We start from the raw sequence: 22455 nt of genomic DNA, 5'->3' as shown, positions 1-22455 counted from the left end.
GATTAATTAATGAGCGCAGTTTGAATTAGGAAGTATTAGGATAGGTACAGGTGGTACAGACGGTAAGTTAGATTGTACAAATGGTAGTATAAATGGTAGGCTACTGCTGCGGCCGCCACCACCTTTATTAGGTCGACCCTTAGTAAGACCTTGGAAAAGATCGAACGAACATTAGGAAGTTGCAATTGAACTCCTGGAGATCGTTGTTGAGTTAGGTAGGTGCGCGCATTCAACAAACGGAACAACCTATCGGAGCTGATAGGGCATGTGCGCTCGTGGGCATTGCGCGTGCTGGCCGTGTTAGCTGGTTGGCTATGCTGGCTTACCTCATGGTGGAGATACTCTTTTTCAGATGTACCTATTTTCGTTATGCACGCTATCTTCATACATATGTATGTAAGAACAAATAAATATGTACTAACCTAATGCAATATATGTCGTCATTGTCTTCCCGCAAACAATTACCTACAAATGGTTATACCTATTGATGTATTGATGCCCATGTGGGATTGGGACCCCAGCACAATTAAACTATTGCTAGTTTCATTCTCTTATCGAAAAAGCATGCCTAGTTTCGTTCGAATTGAGTTTATGACGAAACCTTGTTTTTCCCCATCGTCGTCATTGTCGTCCCAAAGCGTGGGTTTCGTTTATTTCCAAGGTTTCCTTCGCACAGTCGTCGCAGATATCTTTGCTAAAGAAATCGCTACCGATAAGCAACATTTGCACAGTATATGTAAATTCCACCGTGGCGCGGCCGATCTAACAAGGTACAATACATAGGCTCCGTACTAAAAGAACAAAGACCCTCGGCCAAGCAGAAAGCCTGAAAGCCTTGCTGCTGTACCGAATGTGTGTATTTTCCCGCCTGGGCGGATCCTTTCCAGGACCGTCCAGAAGTTACCTAAATCGGCCCCCTCACCCACGGTAGGCTTAGAGCTTAGAACCCTCTTCGACGCATGCAGTTGGCCCTCCGAATGAAGAGAGATCTTTGGGATTGCCCATCGTATCGACCCCTGTCGCGTTTCTTCAGCGCTTATACTTTTACACTATGTACAGATTCGACCCTCGTCCGATGCTCCTCACTTCGCACTTCGTGTTCTCCCACCTCCACGCCGCTGGTCGTCAATTTACATATTAAGAGTGACAAATACGACCAGAATTGGCTGCAGATGAGGGGCAGGATGAGTCCATCTGCATTCGATACGACAATTTAGCAAGGCAGCCTTATCGATCCCGTCTCCTCCTAACAGATAACACATACTTACACTTACTTACTGCAAGCGATCTTCAGGAGATACTAATGTAGACATCAAAGTAGAGGTACTTTGTAAAAGTTTCGAGGTACAACCTGAAAGCAGTCATCCGGGAGCCGCGGTTTTTGAATAGCTCTACATACCATCCTTCAAGACAGACAGCCGAGCGAGCCTCGAACCTCTAACTAAGAGATCCGGCCAAAAACGCATGATTCTAACGAATCTAGCCCGGTCGTGAAGCGTCTTTATCCGCATGACTGCATGACCTTCGGGTCCGTCTGTGGGTTCGCCTGAAGAGCGTCTTTTTTATGTTTCTACAGGGAGCTTCGTCACTCTTCATATATTTGACAGGGACAAGGCACGAATATCTTCATCCCCCAAGCAGCCAAGTTACCGTAACGGGCCCCCATCGTCTCTCCAATTCCTCTCCCGCCCAATCACCCGTGCAGTCAGACGGGACGTTGGGTAGTAGCCCGCTGCACGCAATCAATTTTATCATTCAGGCACCACGACGGGAGCGGAAATCCTCCACCATACAAACTGACAAATACATAACCAATATTGGACCCATAGAACCTACGCCATCAAGACAACTTCGTCCGCTCTCGTCCATAAATGTTCTCCATCCGGTCTGCAAGAGGACCAGAGGACCGTGCGGGAATCGAGTGGGTAGCATCCCGCGCGCCCATGTGCGAGGCGTTTCAAGACGAAATCTGCCTGTATCTATTTCCGGACGTCAGCTTGGCATCTGAGACCTACATACGCTATTTTCCCCATACTATCGTCCGGATTTTGTCAAGTTCAATCGTAGCGAACCAACAGCAAGCACCATTCCGTTTGTCAAAATTCTAACACTCGAACCCTCATCACAGCCACCGGTATCACTTATATGCCGCCTCCCGCGCCGCCTTGTCCATCCATCATCACCAAACCCACTATCAACCAAACAAAACCCAGCCCGTTAGTGCAAACGCATCAGTCCACGTCCCACCAAGGAGCAACGTCATCCGGCTATCTGCACCTAATTAGCCTCACTTCTGGGTTTTCACGTGGGTTCCAGATCCGCTTATCTGTTCCTGCGTCTGCTACAAACCTAATCTAGTCCGCTACTTCGGGAGCAGATCGTATCGTATCGTATCGTACTGTCAGGCTTTTCTACCGGTTTAGCGGTGTATGTAGGATGCGCGCCGTGACCCGTGCCGAATTCAGTAGTTTGAATAGTTGTAGCCCCAGATATTTATGTATGCATAAGTCGTCTCCCAGTGTAGGTTCATCGACATCAAGTAGTATCCTCCCGTCTTTATACCTCTCGCCCCCAGACTATCATGCTATACATAGCGAACTAGCAACGTCAACAGCGATCGTGTAATTGACGTGGTGCTCAGCCAATGAACATAACCAGGTATTTTCAGTAAAGCCACCTATCCGCCCCCTACGGCAAGGACCCGTCCGTGTTACTTGACACTCGGGTATATGCTTACCTACGTGACACTCTGCCTTTACACGTTACTAGCTCAAGCAAGTTTAAGCACAGGTGAAGCCCTAGGTACACGTAGTATCAACTTCCAATTCCATCTTTTGATACGATACATCAATGTCGTTACCCAGATACCCAGTCTTCAGATTCAACCCATCAGCAAGCAGAGTTAGCATATCACATAGGTAGGTATGTCTACCCGCGTATCAATTCCTATCAACAATTCCATATACCAGGCGTACTCGGGCCAATATCCCTACACGGAATCTATAATCTAGGTAATGAACAACAACCCGAAGAATAAACGACAGCCCCAACTCCATGCTATAATGTGTCTACTCGCTCCTCAATAACCCGATCCCCATTATAATCCAGCCCCTAAAGCCGCCTAGAAGAGTAACATTGGAATCCCGTGATAAGTAACGACTCTCCTTAAGAGCAAGGGTCGCTTTCCCCTATTCACCTTTACGAGCAAAACATCTCCCATCCAAGTTTCTCATCAAAACATCATCGGTATCTGGACAGCCAGCCTCTTGATACGGAAATCCGCCTTTCTCAAGCCTTTCGTGAAGGGAAGTACCAAGAAATTTTGGAGTCTACGTCGTACCCGCCGCATAATTCCTTTGCAAAATTTCTCGCTGCCCTCGTCTACCTTCGTTCCGGATAACCGCATTTCGTCCCTGTATGTCTTCGCGGTATCTGCTACTAGGACTACGTATCGTAAAGAATACGCCATGTAGCACAGGAACTCTTTCCGTACTTCCTCCGTCGTCGTATACTTGTACCGCCCAGGGTCGAGGAGAGGAATGTATATGAAGCTGAAAGAGCCTTTTTCTGATTCGGCTGGTCCTGATATGGTTATGATTCTGGTTATGAATCCGGATTCTTCGTATCTTACGTATCTTAAGATCGATTCCGAGTCCTGAGGTGTGCCTGTGCTAGAAGCTCCTTGGACGACTTGAGCCATTCGTTTCCCCAGAGTAACGAAAATTACAGGACGAGTAGTTCTGATGTAATCCCACATCCGCGCCTACGTTCATATAAATTAGAAACAGGCGAGGTTATCGAATAGACTGAGAAGCTTACACTGTACTCCTCCATATGCCTAGGGTCGAACCGCGGATACCAAGGCGTAAAGCAATAAAAGGGGACAATATTGGCATGAAACTCATTCTTCTTCCCGCCCAAGATCATCTTCTCGATCAGAATCTTCATAAGCGATACATCAATAGTTGTCCCCTCGAGGTACTGTTTTTCGTATATGATATCACCTGGAGGGATGCTTTTTACAGCAAATGATAGTATGGGTCGCTCCCCTTCAGGTTCGAAAGGGACCGCCTGTTGTATGATAGCATCGCGCGCCTCCATGGTCATGTCGATCGGGAAGCTGTGGCAATTGCTTCTAGACGTAGAAGCTACGTATATATGTTCTATCAGCCGCCTGGACTCGTTTTGTATATGAACGGAGGAGCAAGATGTTGAAGTCAGGGTGCTTCCGCGATATGCAGTTTTGAAGAAGCCGGATTCGGTCCAGGGCAAGTGATGAAGTTCTAAGGGCGGTTCCCGGTTGCGGTTGAGAAGCGACTCGGTGTTGAATACCACGAGTAATGCCTGATATATTATATCATTCCAAAACTCTTCCCCGTGACGTAGCGGTCAGGGAGGATGTGGATCTGGAAATTGGCTGCCACATCCGGCAAGGCCACGCGTACTCCCTCTAGGAACTCCGGGAGAACTCCAGAAAAGGGACTACGAAACTCTTCTCTTATCATCTGAAGGGTCGTGCGTGGTAACGGAGCGTCTCCTGATACTGCGCGGGAACCAATATACCGGACGGTTAGACGATTGTCAGGTCCAAGATTACTCCGCGAAGTGACAAACTTCGACCATGTCTGCAACTCCTCGAATGTAATCTCTTCCCACTTGAGATATTCTATTAGACGGTCGAGTTCGGCCGATGAAAACGACCACGACGCTATGAAAAACACACATCCATTTCCGATTACCTCAATATCTTTCTCCTGGTTAGGTCTCTTTCGTACCAGTCGGATAATCTTGGATAAAGAATCGTCCGAAACGCCCAGCGGGCAGGTAAACAATTGCTTCCAGGCAGAAATCTGGTCTTGCGTGTACGAAAATTTTCTTAGATTTGGGAGTTCGGGAGGTATCAAACAGCCGACGCCGACCTTGTCGAACACGATTTTCATAAAAGCTTCGGTTTTGATCACGGGATCTAAATTGCTTCTCGACTTTATGGGCAGTAAGCTATCAATGATTCTGTACTGTATTCCCCGTGTCAAGTTCTCCAGTGCCGGGTCAAATTTTCTCAGCATTCTAAAGTAAAAGAGGTAAGGCATTTCTTCAAGACTTAAAATTGGGATGCCCGGTTTGTTTGGGAGGTCCATGTTGTCTATACTGTTAAATGGCGTAAGAGACCTATAAGTACTCCAGGGGCCTTTAATGATGGTTAATTTGAATATAATACAGATGTCTTGATACTTGTTTTGATGCTTGATCTATCAGTATTGGTGACCAAATGATGTTGAAACTGCAGCAATGAGGTGTGAAAATCTACCTTAGGTACTCGTGCATTATTAAATCTTATGGGCGTATAATATAAGCTTTAGATTTGAAGGCACTTAAATAGATAGTAGTATTCGCAGCTTCTTTACATTCAACTTGGCTTCTGTAACGGGTAGGTATCGCTCCTCCTTGTAACCACTAGTTACTACATACATATGATGAGGTATATAGGAAGGTACATGTAACGGTATCTCACAGTCTAAAGCGATATGTAGCCTTCTATTGGGGATATAAAGAGAGTCTATATAGTTTTACTACCCCGTCCTTTTATGTAAAGCCTTATCTCAAACTTATGTCCTAGGCCCAAAATGCCGTTAAGGGTTGCATAAGTAAACTGGGAATTTGCATTAATATTGATCATCAAACCTACATCCATAAACGACGAAGAACATGAATATCAGCTTAACCTAAACGGAAATCAGTCGCTACCGGGCGGTCCCAACTACACCTTCGAATATCACACCTCCCGCACGGCTGCTTTTTTCCCGTTTGATTTCTGCCTCTTCAAGCGGGAGAAGGGGTCCATCCTCGAGTACGAATCGTCGATGCCATGCGCCGACAAACAGGCCATCGGGATCTACGCTTTCCCGAACCTTTCGCCACTGACGTAGATTGCTGCCATACATGCTTTCGATCTCCGCGCCGTCTGTCTCGAAGTTCTTGGCCCAGTGCGGGCGCCCGCCTAGGTCCCGCATTAGCCACTCGAAAGCCTCGTAGTACCGAGCCCGACACGGCGGGTCGCTGTAATATGGTCTGTAGAGGGTAGCGTTGAGATATAGCGTCGGACTGCCCTCGGCTGTCGGGTCGAGATATGGCCTGCTGTTCGGCCTTAAAGACTTTGGGTTAGAAGGCGACGTGTTGGACACCCGCACTTCGACGGGCGCGTGCACGTAGAGCCCCTCGGCCGAGAAGGGTATGTTGTGGGGTACGTAGTCCGGATCCGAGGGGGGAAGCTGGTTAAGCCAGCTGCTCAACCGTCGGAGAGCCTCGGGGCCCTTGTGGAGAGGAATGGCCCATTCGTTCACAAACTGCGAATATAAGCAGTTCATCAACAGTGCCTTGCGACTGGGCTGGACGGCACCGCTAGTCGTACCATTTCGGAACCCGTACTGCATGCCGAAAACGAACCACTCGATCCAGGGGAGAACTCGCGGGAAAAACTGCGAGGCATAGAGCAAGTTGTGATAGACGTAATAGCCGAGAGTGTTGTCGTAGTACGATTCTTTGGGATTCACCAGCGGCTCATCCGTCTTCTCCGCAGTCCATACTACTGCGCGCCGGGTATACGGGTACCACCAAACCCTGACGAACTCGGTCTGTGTCCAGAGATCCCTTTCCCACGCATTGAACATCTTCACGTCAGCATCAATAACCTGCTTCCACCGTAGGGTGAATTCGGGTACGGCCCGGAAAGTAACCTCAGTTATGATGCCGAGCGCACCTAAGGAGAGGAGGGACGCCCGAAACAGCTCAGGATCGTCCTCGGAGGAGCAGAATTTGGTGGTGCCGTCTGCGACGGTTACGCGCAAAGATAGGACATCCTCGGACATCAGACCATGCTTAAGGCTCGAACCGTGAGTACCCGTGGAAATAGCGCCGGCAATGGACTGCTGGTTGATACTACCAAGGTTCGGCATGGCGAGACCGTGCTTCTCAAGCTCCTCGCAAAGCGCATATAGTCTTATGCCCGATTGCATGACCACGACGCCGGTATCCGTATCTACCGACAGTATGCGATTATACTTGTCGAGATTTACTAGCCAGGATGAGGTGCAGGTCAGCGAGCTGGGCGAATGGCCGCAACCAGCGGTAGTGAGACGACGACGACATTTGTGCGCAATTCTCACTATCTTCTCGATCTCAGGTAATGTCTCCGGCTGAAAGTAAAGTTCTGGCCGCGACAGGAAAGTCTTCGCCCAAGTGCTATGGACGTGATTTTCCTTGGCGCGGAAAGGAATGCCATCGGCGCTCCCAGCGAGCTCAGAGGCGACGAGAGGGTCCATTACACAGGAGCCTACGTCGATGATATAATACCAGTATGATACGCGGGGTGCTCTTCTAGTAAATTTAGAGGGGGGGAAATTCTCCAATATCGATGTTAAAGATTTTCAGGGTCCTGTGGAGCTGAAGGGCCGAGATATCGTGTGCGTCAACTTATGCCTCAATCACCGCAACCAGGTACGAGGGTGGTCAAGATGAGTAAACATAACAAGTACAAGGATGATCTTTAGATTATAAAGCAAATAAGACACTAAGTTAACAATGGTTCGATTGATATGAATAGCATGTGCAACATAGGAATGAGATGAGGGGTGGCATTTGATAGATGCATTCTAGAAGACTTCCTAACTCGAGAATGTTAGTGGCGTCTTGGCAATGCAAATGCAGTCGTAGATCTTCGTAACCATTGAGATATATGATTGGTTTATCTGAATTACCTATATAATGCTATTATTCCGACTATTGGATATTGGCTGGAAATACCTCATGCATGTACAGGACACTATTAGAAACCTTACTGATAGATGTATGTCCTTTGGGGTGGTTATGCCTTAAACGAAGCCTTTGATCGTATGAGAATTCCTTATCAGATCTCTCGGGAATACCCGAACAATAAAAGCCCTAACCTAATTGTTAACTTGAGGATATCACACAATAGTTTCTTTACATTGTTATGCCAATCGCTTCTTACTTGTGCTGATATACGTAACGACGGAAGATCAAGTTGACTTTATACTTGGACATTATTTTTAACTTGTATTAGGTTATATAAGTTGTGGTAAGTATCACGTCAGAAAACGTCCATTCTGAATATAGTTTTATTATATTAGGCTAGGTAGTCATAGCTAAAAGAAATACCATTACCTGTTTGACAACCGAGGGTTTGTATTCGAGTATTATATTTGTAAACGGGTACATAACCGAAGGGCATATATAGTTTTTACAATTAACATTGTGTATTACAATAACGTTGACAAGTTAATAATATTAGGTACATAATCGAGAAAGCAAACGAGATATATGGGAACAAGTAAATGAGGTCTTCAAACACTACAACAACCTCTCCTTACTTAATTTGAGCCAAAGAGTTAAAATACTTTACGAATGTAATTGCAATTGTAACTAGAGAGTTGCTCTAACTGCCTTATATACCTAGGCAGGCAAGTAATGATGAATGCCTGGACATTAGTATGTAACAATTAATCAAGGTGTGCAAACGGCAAGGTATAAATGTGATACGTGATAATTCAAAAGAGCGTTGAGCCTCTTCTAGTATACAGCCCTACGATCTTAAAAGTACATGCAGGTACATACACGTATCATATGCAACGTGTAAAGGTGTAGTTTAGGTAGGTACCTAACGCACCTGGCAGGGTACCTAATCGACGCCATTGAACTAGCAGCCATACGTATGCGCTGTTGGCCCTAGCTATCCTATGCAAGTCCAGCGCGACTTCCTCAACAGCCAGCACCTTCCAGGATTTAGAAAGCGACCACCATGTACACCTCAATGTACACCTCATATTTTTATAAAAAACTTCTACAAAAACTTCCAAGTTTACAACTTAGAGACAACTCAGCAGTCCCACCTTCATCTTCCCCCCTTATCCCTCAAACATCCTCAGCATTATTACGATTCCCACAAATACTTATCCGTCGTGAATTAATGAACGTTAACATTGTTGGGGTCCTATTGACCTATAATAAAACTGATATTAAGGCCATAGCTTTCCCTTTGAATCGATTAGACGCATCAGACGCGAAACGCGTCACGCGCCAACCCCCCTATACCTCCCTAACCCCTTTTCACCATGTTCTACAGCCACGAAAGTAAGTCTTGACTCCTTAATAACCCTTTACCAAAATGCGTAGCCATCACTTACACCATGCCATAGTTCTCACAAGCCGCCAATATGGCGTTGCGACTATATGGTAAGTGCTTTGTTTTTGGTACTCTTCCTTAGAGTCTCTCGCCTGCTATGTCGGGAAACAATATATTAGCTCGGCTAACGCGTCAAAGGCTTGTCGCGACTGTTGGAAATCGTTCGAGCACTAGGAAGGTGACCCGAAAAGCAATACAAGAAGTTGACGTGCAAAAGGCATGTGGAAAGATCATCGAGCCAGGCGCGCCAGTTGCCCTGCGCCTCCAGGGGCATCTGCTCTACGGAGTATCACGCGTCTATAACCAGCAATGCTCCTATATGCTTTCCGACTTGCAGAAGATCCAGGCGCATATGCATATCTTCTTTACCAAGTTTGGTTCGAACCAGCTCGACCCAGAGGCAGGACAAACCAGGTAAGAACTATAGGCGCTCGAGATGATAGATGGCGCGCGAGAAACTGGCTGTGACTGACTGGTTATTCGCCAGACCAGAGAATATTTTGATCATGAACGATCCCGATTTCGTACCGGACATGCGCCTTCCGCACTTCGATCTCGACGCTTTAGTAGCAAGTAGCCAAGCGACCAATAAGACATCCACTCAGATGTCTCCTCTTGACAGCACCCTCCTTCCAGGCTCGGGTAGTCAAGGCGCGGGTTTCAACATACATTTCGATCTACGCCATTCAGATTCCCCCGGTCCCCAAGGATCCCCTTTCGGTCTTCAAGGGCTCTCATCCTCGCATAAACCCGAAGCGGGTCAATTTATTATGGACCACATTATGGACCAAGAGGATGAATTTGCAGGAGCAGGTGACTGGGGAATGGAGATAGACGAGGACGGAAACATCATTGAGCTGAACGAACCGGCCATAGTCCAAGACGAGATGGAGCTACCTCCTCTCCCACCAATGGAAGACGAGAGCCAGGAACATGTGAATCGCGAACAACAGGATCAGCAAAATGTTGATGGCGAAGGCGACATCGTCATGATGGAAGGAGCGCAACTAGAAGGAGGAAACCCCCTAATGGAACAACCGCAAGATGAACATAGTGCCTTCTTAGATGATATTCCCCAGCAAGCACCTTCCCGACGAAAGAGGAAAGCTCATATGCCGGTTGTCGACGAAGAAACGCAACTATCAAGAAATACCTTAAGAGAGTGGCAAAGGGAATATTTGGACAACTGTGGCGGAAAGAAGGGGCGAGCCGGAGTAGCGCAAGCAAAGGCAAATGCTATGCTACTTACATTCGGCCTTGGTTTAGGAAATATTGGACAAAACCTGGGAGTTCCTGGAATGGTCCATCCACTAGCCCTTGACTTCTCCGGAGATTCCCTATTCACCGCCCTCACTGGACTTGGAATACTTGAGCAGTCCCGTGGTAGACGTAGACGCCGATCTGCAACCGAACTCATTAAGGATGACGAGCAGGACGAGCGCCGAGTCAAGCCGCGACTTGATAGCGAAGCCGATCAGCAGGGCCGTGGTATAGAAGATGATTATGTCTTCGACCAAGACGCACAAATAGTTCATAGTCCTTCTGAAGTTGGCCGAGATGCTCAGGCACCTATGTCCGACCATCTTTCTTCCGCCTTGCGTATGCCCTGGAACCGAGGCTCGTCTGCTGTGCCGGGATCATCTATTCGCGGTTCCGCGAAAAAGGGCCGAATCCCATCCAGTCCCCTGGCAAATCGCGGTAATATCCAGGACATCATGCGCTTTAGCGACGGCCCAGCATTCGGCGATGACGGCTTTGATCTAGGCGGTCTCCACTCAGAAGGCGACTCCTTCGACGGGATTCAACTAGCAGAGAACGAAGGAGAAGAAGGCGAGCAGAAGAAGGAAGATTGGCCGACTATCGATATCGAAGGAGGGAATTTCCTCTCGTACATAGACTCGGCGATCCGCGAGAACGGCGAGCGTCTTCAAGACGAGGATTTCGAACAAAATCGCAGATGGGTCGCCTTCGATGACGTGTTCATCCCCCGCGAGACACCGCGCGCGACAGCCGCGCAGGCTTTCTATCACACTCTCTGCCTGGCGACGAAGGGTAGATTGCAAGTCCAACAGGACGGCGAACCTAACGTACCTTTCGGCAGCATCTGGGTGGGCGCCAAGCTAGCTGATACTGCCGATGCTGAGGTGCAACTGGAGAAGGACTAGAGTCGTACGCATATACATAATATCCGGGCTCGTTGCTTCGGTTGGGAATTCTTCACCGACGTGTATCCTTATTACCTACGTCCGGTATACCTTATACTTAGGTAGGTAGGTATCTACTATTGCGATCGATGATAAGACCTCTGCTGAGGCTAGACATGTGAGTGCGAATGGTGGTTCACCCCGCTTCTAGACAACCCTACAGTACTAACACTTACGCTAGGACCCGAGGATCTAAGCTGGTGAGATTCGGAAAAGGGAGATGAATTTGCGTTGTTAATATTGCTCCAAGAGAGTATGGTATGTGTTGGCTTTCGAACTGGTATACTAGATCCGATGGATGATAAACGCTAGCCAGATCGTTTGACCGGATATCGCGAGGCAAGATAGGTGGTCACGGTCTATAATTTGCGTCGTATTCACTTGTTCAATGTATGTACGTTTAAGAAGGTCCTAGGTAAGCTGGCTTTGTGGCTGGCCTAAAGGATGGGACCTAGCACAGATACGGTACGTTGACTTAATGCAAAGGGACAATTAATATCAGTTCAATTGTTCATTCGTGGCTTATCTAAGATAGGTAGTGATCAATTGACTATGTACTCACACCTAAGCGGACTAAGTAACTAATCGTAAACCTCCTCGTTGTCGCGCACGCCCTCGCGATCTTCGAATACCATATACTCGTCTTCCGAGGCGGTATCGCCCATGACTAGTTTCCAGGCATCTTTAACCGGGCCCAGACAACCGTCGTCGAAAGAGAGATTTAGAGATGGCGATGGGAACGCGAAGGTACGAGTTTCCTCGCGGGTTATGCTCGAGGGCTCTCGCGCGCTGAGAGATTGCTCATACTGTAGCTTGTACAGACATACGGGCGTTCGACTTCCCTCGGGAGTAACAGCGGTCAGAAGATCGCTTAGAGCTGACTCGAGCCGCTGTGTGGATTGAGGACTTGCTAGAGTAGTCAAATATATTACGGCTATACCATAGAAGCGATGGTTAGCTATATCTTCTCAATTTTCATGCAGGAATGAAGATGGAAAAAAGAGAAGTTGGTGCAATCAGTTTGTCAGAGGTTGTTTTCCTCAGCGCGAAGCTCGGACAATGTAGATAAGTATTCGTTATGTTGGATCATCATAACACCAGAGAAAAGTAGGGGGAAGTATAATGGGGAAAATGAAAACTTACTTTGACCGGCGGGACATTCGCCCGTTTCGTGAGAGTGAACAAATGCGTAGATTGGGCTGTCACTCTTTGTTGGACCTGGGAAGGCTACCACAGCGACAGCTGGGGTCGGAGCGCCTTCTACCACAATCTCAAACAAGGATTTGAGGAACGAGTTGACTACGGCGATGAGCCGCGTGATGGTTTGCGCGCCAGGAAGAGCGTCCTGTTGCGAAGTAACCAGCTTCGTTGTGCGGACTGATATTCCATTTGACAGCTCAAGCGAGATCTCGTGGCCGTCTGAGCTATCGTTGACCTTTGCTTTGGTATCGCACATGTAAATGCCGCCGCCTACCGCTCCGGCACGACACGCCACCTGTGCAACCTCCGAAGAGCCACCCCATTTGGGATATACAGCGCAGAAGCCGGGACCGAATACGCCCATAGAGGTAAGATGACGATTAATCGTAGCCAGGCCATCCGCTACCGTAATACGACCATCCAGCGTCAGAGTCAAAGCGAGGATATACTTCTGTAGATCCTCGCCTAGCTTGAATTCACTTGCTAGGAATTCCGACAACAACTTCTGTTCCTGGCCCTGCCAGACAGGCTTCTGCTCCTCAGAGTCGTAGTCGATGACGAACTTGAGAAACTTCATCAGAGACCGCTTGGATTTGACCGGTATGGCCTGCGTAGCGAACACATCTTCCCGACTACTGGGAATTCGGGCTAGCTTCGAGCTGGGCTCGCTTGCTTCTGCGTCGAAGACGAAGAACGAGCCAACTGCGAGGAACTCGACTTGCCTGTACGCCCGCGACGACACGAGCTGCTCTATGAGCTTAGAGCGGGTATGAATGATTTGGGGTGCTAGGGCTAGCGAGTATGCTCGAGGGAAGGATAGGCCTAGGTTCGTCGCATCTGCATGCTTCCATACGTTGGCGTTCTTGAAGATAGGCTGTTTCCCCGCTGTCACATGTTCCTCGCTGTGTTTAGCAGCCCAAGCACCCGCCTCCTGCAGACTAAAAGCAGCTTCATGCTCACCGTAGTAGTCATTCGGGTCAAGGTGTAATATGCGTTTGTTCGACCGCGAGAGAGCTCTTCATCGCGGAGGCAGACTGGGTCAGTCAGACGAAGCTCCCGACAATACGTATGCTACTCGAGAAGAGGATGATTTTGCTTACAGAGCCAGTAGCGACTGCTGCAGTCCAGTGCCGCAGATCACCACGTCCCATGGCTCGTCTCCCAAGGATTCCGAATCCATGATGGAGGGAGGAAGAAGAAGGTCATGCAGGGTTTGCTTTTGGAAAATTTGTAGATGGGAAATGGAGCTTAGGTCGAGGGTGGAGCCGAACTAATTATGCTCGGAGGATGACTAATACCGAAGATCCGACAAGTGGATCCACCCGCTAGCTTCGCTAAAATGGCTTGGACATTTTTTTTTGTCGCATTTTTCTTCTTTTCAACAACCACCGCTCGCCAGTATCCAGCGTTCTGCTCCTCCGAAGCGCTACGATACTGGTAATAGAGTAGCCTTTCAGTAGGCTGCTCGCTTGAATGGGCGGGCAGACCAATTAGTCGTCCCGTATCTACTGTCCTGGAATATCGCCTGATAGGATAGTTCGAAGGGTTGATACATCTCATTTTAATGCTGGCTTAGCAACAGTATTATTCAATAATAGTCTCCTGTTATTCAGTTCATAGCTTTCTCGTAGTAGTTTCGTATCCATTCCACATTTAGGGTATCAGTAATTTCTATTGTAAGACAGCACGGAGCTCTTTCCACCGTGTTGCGGCTACAGTAGCAAACTCTCTCACGAGAGCAGGTCCAACAACTGTTCCGCCACTCTTAGATATCGTCAAGACCTTTGCTTCTCCTTCAGTATTATCAACCACCATCGTCACTGTCTCATCGCACAAGCTCTCCTCCAACCTGTCCGGGTCTACCAGGATCCAGTACTGTCCGCCCCCTTTCTTCTGTCTCTCCCTTGCTGTAAACACCGCTGCTGTGCAGGCTACTGGTAGCCCGCGTATGCTTAGCGGGGTCGGTTCCTTTTCAGTTGGCCGAGTGCATAGCACCAACTCGCGGTCCACATCCCAATATGCGTGGGGGAGCTTTGTATCTCGTAGAGCAGCTAATATTGCTGACCAAGCTACATCGAAGGGGTTACCGTCGAACGAAATGAATAGTACATCAATGTACAGCACCCAATACGCCTTGACTTCCTTCGTTATTTCACCAATATCTTCTTCAGTATCTTCTCCACCTTGTATTTCGGAATTATCGTGGTATATTCGTAAATCCTCCGCATTCAGGAGCTTCGAGCTATGCAGCAGAGAAAAAAGGCGTGTGCTCAGGGTCTGCGCAAGTGTAGTCGGTGGTACACCCGGTAGGAAATTAGGTGCGCAACCAGTTGCTAGTTCAACATTCGGTACTAGCAGATCATAGTCTCGGAGTTCGTCACCAATCGTAGCATCATCGACTTGCGGTGCACGATAATTGGGGATCTGAGAGGTGAGAATGGTCTCGCCGCGAACACCACAGATGACAGTTGTATCGCCGGATCTGACTACAGCACTACCATGCGCGTGGGATAGGGATGAAGTATTGACGCTGTAGGGGCGCGCCTGGCGTGGTTGTCGCCCATTTGTGCGTGAGGACGGTGTTGATGGGTCTGAAGGCTGGAGGTTCGCGAGGAGGAACGGATGCGGGGAGAGCTTTGCGAAGGTCGCGCTTGACAATGTTAGGGAATTAGATGCGGCCATAATTCGTGCTAGAGAGCCAGACTCGGACTCTGAAGTAATTGACCAAAACTGGCGATTTGGAATTTACCAATGCCATGTAATGCACATGTAAATGTTCGGAAGGTTTGAAATTTGAGATGGACCCAATGGGCCAATACAGCCTTGCGGGGCCCCTGGTTTAAAGAGTGGAACAATTGAAGTCATGACCAATCAATGATTATTAGCCCATAAGGCTACAATTTCTGTGTAACATTCCGATAAGATAAAGCTGAATTACACCAAAACGCATCTTGTAACTTGTAACTACGAAATAGACTCTTGAATTTCTACATGACAAATCCTAAGACGACCTCTGAAGTGCTGCCATTAACGGGGCACCATCCATATAGTACGCAGCTTGTTTAACCCGTCCTCTATTTTCCCCAGATGTCTCCAAGCAGACGAAAGCAAAAGCAGGAACCACAATTGTCTCCTTTTCCGGGTCATTCTTGACTTTCCATGTTATATGGCATGGCTGGTAGATCTTATTGTCTACCATGTCTACCGCACATAGCTGTTAGTTACTTGTATGCATTTTGAGATTGGTGTATATCAAATTTGGTCTTACCAAAACTCTCTATTTCGTGGTGCATCATCTCTAGTCCTGCCCAAGTTCCCCCGAGGAATTTGCGTAGCCCATCTAATCCGTCGAAAAGGGGCATGTTGCCAAACTGCACTTTCGCATCTTCCGTGTATATATCCGATAGTCTTGACACGTCGAGGGAGTCGTTTGATTCGTGAAACTTGGGAGTATTAGTTTGTACCTCTTTCTCAATAGGGTCCAACTTACCCTGAGAAGCCATTCTCGGATCTCGGATTGCGTCGTAGGTACGAAAGCCATAGTTCCAGATATTCCTAATTATAGGTATTCTATATGATGATACCAAGGAAAGCTATTGATTCCCAATTGAAATACTCTAGTACTCGCTGTCATACTTATACTTTTCCGTAGTGCCCCCTGTGACAACTTGAGGCTGACTAAATCGTGATGACCATTTTCCTCTTTAGGAAAGGTTAGGTTTAAGGGGCTTGTCAACGAGCCAACCCTATTACAAAGAAGCATCATCATGAAGACCTTGGTGTGAGGAGCATAGAAGAGGCTGGGCACTTGCTATTTTAGGATCTCTATTATAAATCAAGTCGTATATCATCTAACTCTATATTCAATAACTTACCCAACCTTCGAATTACTAAATGACATTGACCCCTCCCCCTACCAGATGCAGCTAACATCCCCTTTTCAATAGGGCTTTACTAAATGAGGAGTATAATATCTGCTGGTTAAGCCTTATATACGATGGAACTTATAGTATATTCCTGCCATGGTTTACCTAAAATCAGAGCCCTTATAACTGTGTCACATCGCTTCAAGTTCCGACAAGACTTGACACTATATGAATATTGGGAGCTTTATCCAACGAAGGCTTATTCTAGTAAGTAAACTAGCCCTTGTATAGGTTACATAGCTACCTATATGAAGCTATCATACTTGGTATGCTATCTAGACAGAGCAGACTATCATGCGTGCCTAGTAGAGCCTCTATTATAGATCCCTCATTTAAACCCCAACAACAGGTACCTACTGCCTTACAAATCAGCAATACTACAACGTAAACTCTAGACAAGTAGAACATCCAGGGTAAAAGTACATGGATACCTCTATTGGAAGTCTAGCCTTAGATAGCTTAATAATTATTTATGCGATAACATAGTTATTTCCCTATTACTTCCCAACCATGCCTTTACAGGGAGCACGCTTGGTATTCCCTATGATAGAACAGAATAATGATCAAGATCCCAACACGGCTTGGGCACTTATATGTACAGTAATATCCTGGTAGTTGGTTTTAAACACCTGGACACATTCACGAGAATAATATCATGCCTACTGCTGTTCAAGAATATAGCGACCTGCTGTATGGAAATATCCTGTTGAGTTTCTAGCAATAAATGCTTAGTAATACGGAACTGGTGTTCAGCAGATACCTGATACTTACAGTTTTGGGTACCTTAGGTAATTTGTAGGTTATGACACCGATGATAGACCTAAGTATCAGGAAGGCAGGAACTTGTAAGCTGTTGGAACAAAGTAGTTTCTACGGTGAATCAAGTCACGATACTTACCTACCTAGGTACCTTGGATACTCTTTAGACCTTCCTAGGTACCTAAGGTAGGTACACCCAAGACAGTCAAGTAAACAACAAAATCTCCTTGCAAAGTAAACCTCAGGGTCACTAGCGCCCAAACACAGGCCTTTCGCTAGACAAGCTATTCCAAACCGTCATAAAGAAGGTACGCCGTGAGGCCTTTTTACGACGCGCCTTCCAGTAAAACTTGTTTGTGAATCATCATTATCACAGGTTGCCTTAGGTACCTTGTTACAAAAGTTGAAGCCTTAGAAAACTTCTTATGTTGACCGTGCACCGGGGACGCTAAGGCGTGATCTACGGATAGAGGGAAGGAGCTAATACGTACCTGCTCTTTTCTAGAGGGTTTTCATACAGTATTGACCGATAATAAGGCCGCACGGACATGTATTTTGTAGAAAGTGACATGATTCACGGTCCGTAGTTGCCTCGTAGTTGCTGTCGTAGTTGCTATCGTAGCCCCGCGGCTGCCTCGTTCCTTCTTCCTCTGTTGCAGTAGACAGTGTTTATTCTACCGAGGGCGGTGAAAAGAAATCTGTAGACTGACTGCGATTTTCTATATAATCCGGCGGTCCCCCCTCACCTTCAGACTTTTTCCTTCTTCCACTTCCATCTTCATACAACTCAGACTACAACTCAGACTTCAAACAACATATCTCATACAACCTTGAGTCCCTTATACAACCTACCTACATTTCAAACAACCTACTCTATTCATTAACAACCTTACATACTCACCTCCCGACCGCCTACTTAATGTCGGTCATCATACTCTTAACTTACAACTAAAACCAACAAACTTTAAGTATAACTGCCGCCCTCTTCATATAATAATCTTACAGCGGCTTGGCATAGTAAGTCTTGTCCACCCTGTTCTCATGTACATTCCCCCATCTTCCTCTGTTTTATCCTTATTCTTGTCTCACTACCTATTGCTGGTTCTCTCTTGTACCCTTGTTTCCCTCACCTTGCCTTTACACATATTACCTTTACCCGCTTTATTATCTCGCAGTTCACACTTGAGTCCCATCATCTCTCATCTTCATATACTGCCCCCTCTGCCCCCATTCCCCTCTTTATTCCCCCGCGCCGTATTTGTACGGCTTCTTACTCCTGTGAGGCCTATTCTGACTCGCCTCCTTCTAGCCTGCCTCCATTTACTCTATACTCTCGTCCTTTTTATAACGAGAATATACTACGTTAACACCCTTCGACTTAATCTCCCGAAAACCATGGGACTCCCGAAAACCATGGGGCTCTACATAATTCGGAAGTCATTAAACTATTACTTAACGGTATGCCTTAACTATTAAGTGTTATATATCATTATAACCATGCTAACAGATCTAGTAATTACTACTTAATCTAACTTACTGCCAGCCAACCGCGGCGGAGAGGGATTACCTCGGATGCCTGCGGGGTTGAGCTAAGCCGCCGATACGCGCTTCAAAAAGCACGAGGCCCTATGGGGCAACAAGGTCTTGCCGTCTCTCGATCGTAATGAGATGGAGAGGCGGTACAACGCCGCCGATACACGTTTCTTTAAGAAACGTAAGGACCGTCACCAGAGTGCCCGCCGCGACGGCACAACATATCTGGAGACTGCTGCTGAGTTGTTCTGGAGATGGAAGAAGGAAGGCCAGTAAGTTAGGCTAAATATGCGCTGTCTTTATTGTGATCTTGATCCGCTAACTGAAATGCCTTAATTTATAGTCAACCAACCGCAGTCGAAAGAGACTATCTAAGGGTAGTCTGTGAGATTGAACTCACTAACGCGGACGGCGCTGCGCTTGCGAAGCCAGCGACCGGCGAATTCTACCACGAGGTGTTCGCTTCTTGGTTTAGGGTAGTGGTGGAGGTGGAGGAGGAGCTCCAGCTTCTGGCCTAACATAACTTTCGAAGAAACGTATCATAAACTTAACTTCTGTAAATATGGCGGACCGTGAAGGGGCTCCGGCCTCCGGCCTGTTCACACTTTCGAAGAGAAAGATGGCAGATCGCGAGGGAGCTCCGGCCTCCGGCCTGTTCACGCCTGAGTTGGCGGCTCGGGTGGTTATCGCTCTGGTTGGGGTTCACATAAACCTCAACTTAGCAGCCCAGCCCGCTTCTCAGGATGTGCGGGAGGGGGCTGTCCAGGTATTTCGCCAATGCCTGGAAGAGCTCGGCGCTGAGCCCATCGCTGCGGTGCCCGCCCAACCCGCCATCCAACCTCCCATCCAACCTCCTATCCAACCTCTAATCCAACCTCCTATCCAACCTCCAATCCAACCTCTAATCTCTAATTCAACCGGTACCCCAGCCGGCGGCTCAGCCAGCAGCCCAGCCAGGAGCTCAGCCCCAGAGCTCGCCGAAGACCTAGAGCCTAAGCCTCTGCAATTACTTATTAATAATGTAAGAAACAAAAAGGTTCTTATTTTCGTATAATTAAAAACTTACTAATATATTTATGGATAGATCCCGCCGTAACGGCATAACATATTTAAAAACGGCTACCGAGTTCTTCTGGAAATGGAAGACAAGGAGGCAGTAAGTTAGCTTGAATATATTCTGTTATTTCTTATAATATTGGTCCGCTAACAGATTAACTTATAGACCAAATCATCGCGCATGGGGGGAGTCAGTCATACGCTATCATTAAAAGCAGAACTCCGATAATATAGACTCGATTGCCCCCGGCTGTTGTTGCGCTCCATGGCCGTCGCATCCGACGTTGTCATTTGAGGCCTCATTTACAACGCTGAACTTTAAAGAGTAAGAAACTACCTAAACTTCTGATTTTACAGACAAGGGATGCTTCTTAACTCGTCTCCCATCTTTAATCTAAATATCAAACTTGATGGAGAATACCAAACTTGATGAAGAATACCAAGCTTGATGGAGAATATAGCATGAGATAGCTTGGCTTACATAAGATAGCTCAGCTCACGTAGACTAGTCTAGTGAAAAAACTCCATTCTTTCATTTGAACTTACGAAATACAACTTCTATTCCACTGCAAAGCCTCACAAAACTCTTTAATGATTCATAATTGTATAAGCCAGGGACCTTAGAGGCTGTTTGGGACCATAAGCAGTGTTTTGCTTATGGCTCGTGCCAACCCTGAGGCATAAGCTGGCTGAATTATGTCTCGATTGTGGGGCGGTTCCCACTTTAGTTTAAACGAATCAGTGCTGTGCATAAGCTATTGAGTGTTTGTGGCCTTATGCTTATGGCTTTGGCTTATGCGTTAAGGCTATTGAGGCTATGTATTGAGGCTATTCCCAACCTTATCGTCGCTACATACCTAAATTCACTAAATGCGCTATAACGTATTCGCTAAATGCGCTATAGTTACAGCGTGCATACTCGCTGAAAATATTATTTTAGGCCCATGTTGTGGTTTACTTATTACATGCACTGTAATTACAGGGCATTTAGTGGCTAATGCGCTGTAAAATAAGTAATAAGCGAGTCGATAAGCACCTTTAAGGGTGCTTTTGAATTTTTGAAAATCATCAGCGAATCTTTCGAAGTTTATTAGATGCATGAAAAAGTACTATGGATCCTCCCATCAGCCAAATTTCAGTGGGGATAAGTTAATCAATACCTCACAAACACATTGCTGATACTTATGCTTATTCCCCATAAGTTTTTTCATGCTTATGCTCCCAAACACCTTCTTAGCGATTCTATTAGGTTATAAGGCTGGTGGGGTAAACTTATGTATACCACCTTTTAAGGTAATTATTAGTTAAAAATTAACCTTTTAACATCTTGGATCGTATTTTATATAAGCTGTGGTGGGGTTACGTACTTAAAGTAGTTGGAAAAGCTTTGATATTAAAAGACTTTACTGAATTAACATTAGTTACATCCTTAACAAACCTAACTTAGTAATGGGTTATTTAACTTGATTAATCCTTCATGTAACTATGTTACCCTGCTTGTACTATACGGTAGCACGTCTTTAGGATAACGGCGGGATGATCTGCATGTCATAGTAAATCGGAGACGCGCCATCGATACTTATTCCTTACTGTATACTGTGAAGTTACATGCATCTAATAGATCGGGTAGCGCGGGATCTTATGTGTCTTACGTATGTTAATAACAGCTGTTAAGTAATAGAGCCGAGGGTATAAAGCTTCTGTTCATCTTAATCGGTGCGCGAGTTTTAGTTTGGTTCCGTTCGGAATTCGACATATAAGCTCTTAATGAACTCGGCATGCCGAAGATATGTTGATGGTATTGGTTGAGAATTGCCGCTTCATATCCCAGCAGTTCGGGACACATGTTAAAATGGCTGCAAGCTATAAGTCTATCACACAATCACAAGTTTGTAGTTTTGGAGAGACATTTTGACATTTGTCGTTTAGGTATTGTACATAGGTATTTGGTTATGAAGACTTGTTTAAGCTATTGGAGCTCGGGTGGAGAAGTATGTACCTACATGTAGGTACCTATGCAGTGTATGTAGTATATGTAGATACCTAAGCATGTCAGCAAATCAAGAGACGCGATTAAGCGCCAGGTCCTATTTGCTTTTTGCTCCAATCCCGTGGCCTCGTCATCCCAAGCCCGCAGACCCCACGGGTTAATTTCCCTGCTCATATCACTGAGCCCTAGGGGAATACAACCGCTTCCGCTTCTTATTCGACAGGCCTTGATTGAACCTCGCTTGGCCCCAAAACCCCAATCGGCCGATGGAATTAGCATGCTAAATTATTGCGTGGTCATTATCAGAGTGGTCCAATGGTGTAAGCGGCTGCAGCGGTTCATCGGTTCATCGGTCGGCCAACTTCGACATTCGGAGCACAATAACCGCCGAATGACGACAAAAAGTATATCACGTACTATTACGTACATAGGTAGTAGGTACGGGGCAATCTTTACGGTGTAACGTCCCTTTTGGAGAGAAGTCACGATTGAAATCTTATCCTCCCTTAGCTTTTTGAGTAAGGAAACCCTTGTTGTCTTTACCAACAAGCAATTACAACAACAACATCAACGTTCTTATTGACTATC

At 46.6% G+C, this 22455-nt stretch overlaps 7 protein-coding genes across 7 annotated transcripts; 2 read left to right on the top strand and 5 right to left on the bottom strand.

Moving 5' to 3' along the window:
* Positions 1–3232: 3232 nt before the first annotated feature.
* Positions 3233–5184, bottom strand: F5Y00DRAFT_268169 (uncharacterized protein; the record flags this gene model as incomplete). Its single annotated transcript, XM_048012202.1, has 3 exons — positions 4446–5184; positions 3820–4344; positions 3233–3763 (listed from the first exon to the last, which is right to left on the bottom strand). Exons 1-3 carry the CDS (start codon positions 5136–5138, stop codon positions 3233–3235), a joined length of 1749 nt encoding a protein of 582 aa, XP_047866689.1. The 5' UTR covers positions 5139–5184.
* Positions 5185–5371: 187 nt separating this feature from the next.
* F5Y00DRAFT_231989 (L-gulonolactone/D-arabinono-1,4-lactone oxidase) lies at positions 5372–7622 on the bottom strand. Its single transcript, XM_048007103.1, has one exon. It carries the CDS (start codon positions 7317–7319, stop codon positions 5742–5744), a length of 1578 nt encoding a protein of 525 aa, XP_047866688.1. The 5' UTR covers positions 7320–7622; the 3' UTR covers positions 5372–5741.
* Positions 7623–9518: 1896 nt separating this feature from the next.
* On the top strand, positions 9519–11364 carry F5Y00DRAFT_252082 (uncharacterized protein; the record flags this gene model as incomplete). Its single annotated transcript, XM_048009894.1, has 2 exons — positions 9519–9613; positions 9687–11364. The coding sequence occupies 2 exons, from the start codon at positions 9519–9521 to the stop codon at positions 11362–11364; spliced, it is 1773 nt and encodes a 590-aa protein (XP_047866687.1).
* A 537-nt stretch (positions 11365–11901) lies between these two features.
* On the bottom strand, positions 11902–13825 carry F5Y00DRAFT_231980 (GDP dissociation inhibitor). Its single transcript, XM_048007102.1, has 3 exons — positions 13704–13825; positions 12547–13619; positions 11902–12337 (listed from the first exon to the last, which is right to left on the bottom strand). Exons 1-3 carry the CDS (start codon positions 13781–13783, stop codon positions 11985–11987), a joined length of 1506 nt encoding a protein of 501 aa, XP_047866686.1. The 5' UTR covers positions 13784–13825; the 3' UTR covers positions 11902–11984.
* A 168-nt stretch (positions 13826–13993) lies between these two features.
* On the bottom strand, positions 13994–15387 carry F5Y00DRAFT_231978 (ribosomal protein S5 domain 2-like protein). Its single transcript, XM_048007101.1, has one exon. It carries the CDS (start codon positions 15283–15285, stop codon positions 14275–14277), a length of 1011 nt encoding a protein of 336 aa, XP_047866685.1. The 5' UTR covers positions 15286–15387; the 3' UTR covers positions 13994–14274.
* Positions 15388–15508: 121 nt separating this feature from the next.
* F5Y00DRAFT_231977 (uncharacterized protein) lies at positions 15509–16196 on the bottom strand. The gene is made up of 3 exons (XM_048007100.1): positions 16094–16196; positions 15872–16046; positions 15509–15804 (listed from the first exon to the last, which is right to left on the bottom strand). Exons 1-3 carry the CDS (start codon positions 16142–16144, stop codon positions 15605–15607), a joined length of 426 nt encoding a protein of 141 aa, XP_047866684.1. The 5' UTR covers positions 16145–16196; the 3' UTR covers positions 15509–15604.
* Positions 16197–18956: 2760 nt separating this feature from the next.
* On the top strand, positions 18957–19339 carry F5Y00DRAFT_260204 (uncharacterized protein; the record flags this gene model as incomplete). Its single annotated transcript, XM_048010985.1, has 2 exons — positions 18957–19093; positions 19165–19339. 2 exons carry the CDS (start codon positions 18957–18959, stop codon positions 19337–19339), a joined length of 312 nt encoding a protein of 103 aa, XP_047866683.1.
* Between the last annotated feature and the right edge of the window lie 3116 nt (positions 19340–22455).

The sequence above is a fragment of the Daldinia vernicosa genome (assembly GCF_022497035.1).
Source record: "Daldinia vernicosa strain CBS 139.73 unplaced genomic scaffold F5Y00scaffold_13, whole genome shotgun sequence".
In the NCBI taxonomy this organism is placed as follows: Eukaryota; Fungi; Ascomycota; class Sordariomycetes; order Xylariales; family Hypoxylaceae; genus Daldinia; species Daldinia vernicosa.
This window is presented reverse-complemented; position numbering and strand designations above follow the sequence as displayed.

Bases quoted from the DNA above. Each gene is read 5' to 3' on its own strand.
- F5Y00DRAFT_231989 (XM_048007103.1), bottom strand. From the start codon at position 7,319: ATGGACCCTCTCGTCGCCTCTGAGCTCGCTGGGAGCGCCGATGGCATT.
- F5Y00DRAFT_231977 (XM_048007100.1), bottom strand. From the start codon at position 16,144: ATGGCTTTCGTACCTACGACGCAATCCGAGATCCGAGAATGGCTTCTC. The intron at 16,047-16,093 runs GTAAGTTGGACC...AATACTCCCAAG, and splicing joins TCCGAGAATGGCTTCTCAGG to TTTCACGAATCAAACGACTC. The intron at 15,805-15,871 runs GTAAGACCAAAT...TATGTGCGGTAG, and splicing joins CCACGAAATAGAGAGTTTTG to ACATGGTAGACAATAAGATC.
- F5Y00DRAFT_231978 (XM_048007101.1), bottom strand. From the start codon at position 15,285: ATGGCCGCATCTAATTCCCTAACATTGTCAAGCGCGACCTTCGCAAAG.
- F5Y00DRAFT_231980 (XM_048007102.1), bottom strand. From the start codon at position 13,783: ATGGATTCGGAATCCTTGGGAGACGAGCCATGGGACGTGGTGATCTGC. The intron at 13,620-13,703 runs GTAAGCAAAATC...TCCGCGATGAAG, and splicing joins CAGCAGTCGCTACTGGCTCT to AGCTCTCTCGCGGTCGAACA. The intron at 12,338-12,546 runs GTAAGTTTTCAT...TCTATGGTATAG, and splicing joins CGAATGTCCCGCCGGTCAAA to CCGTAATATATTTGACTACT.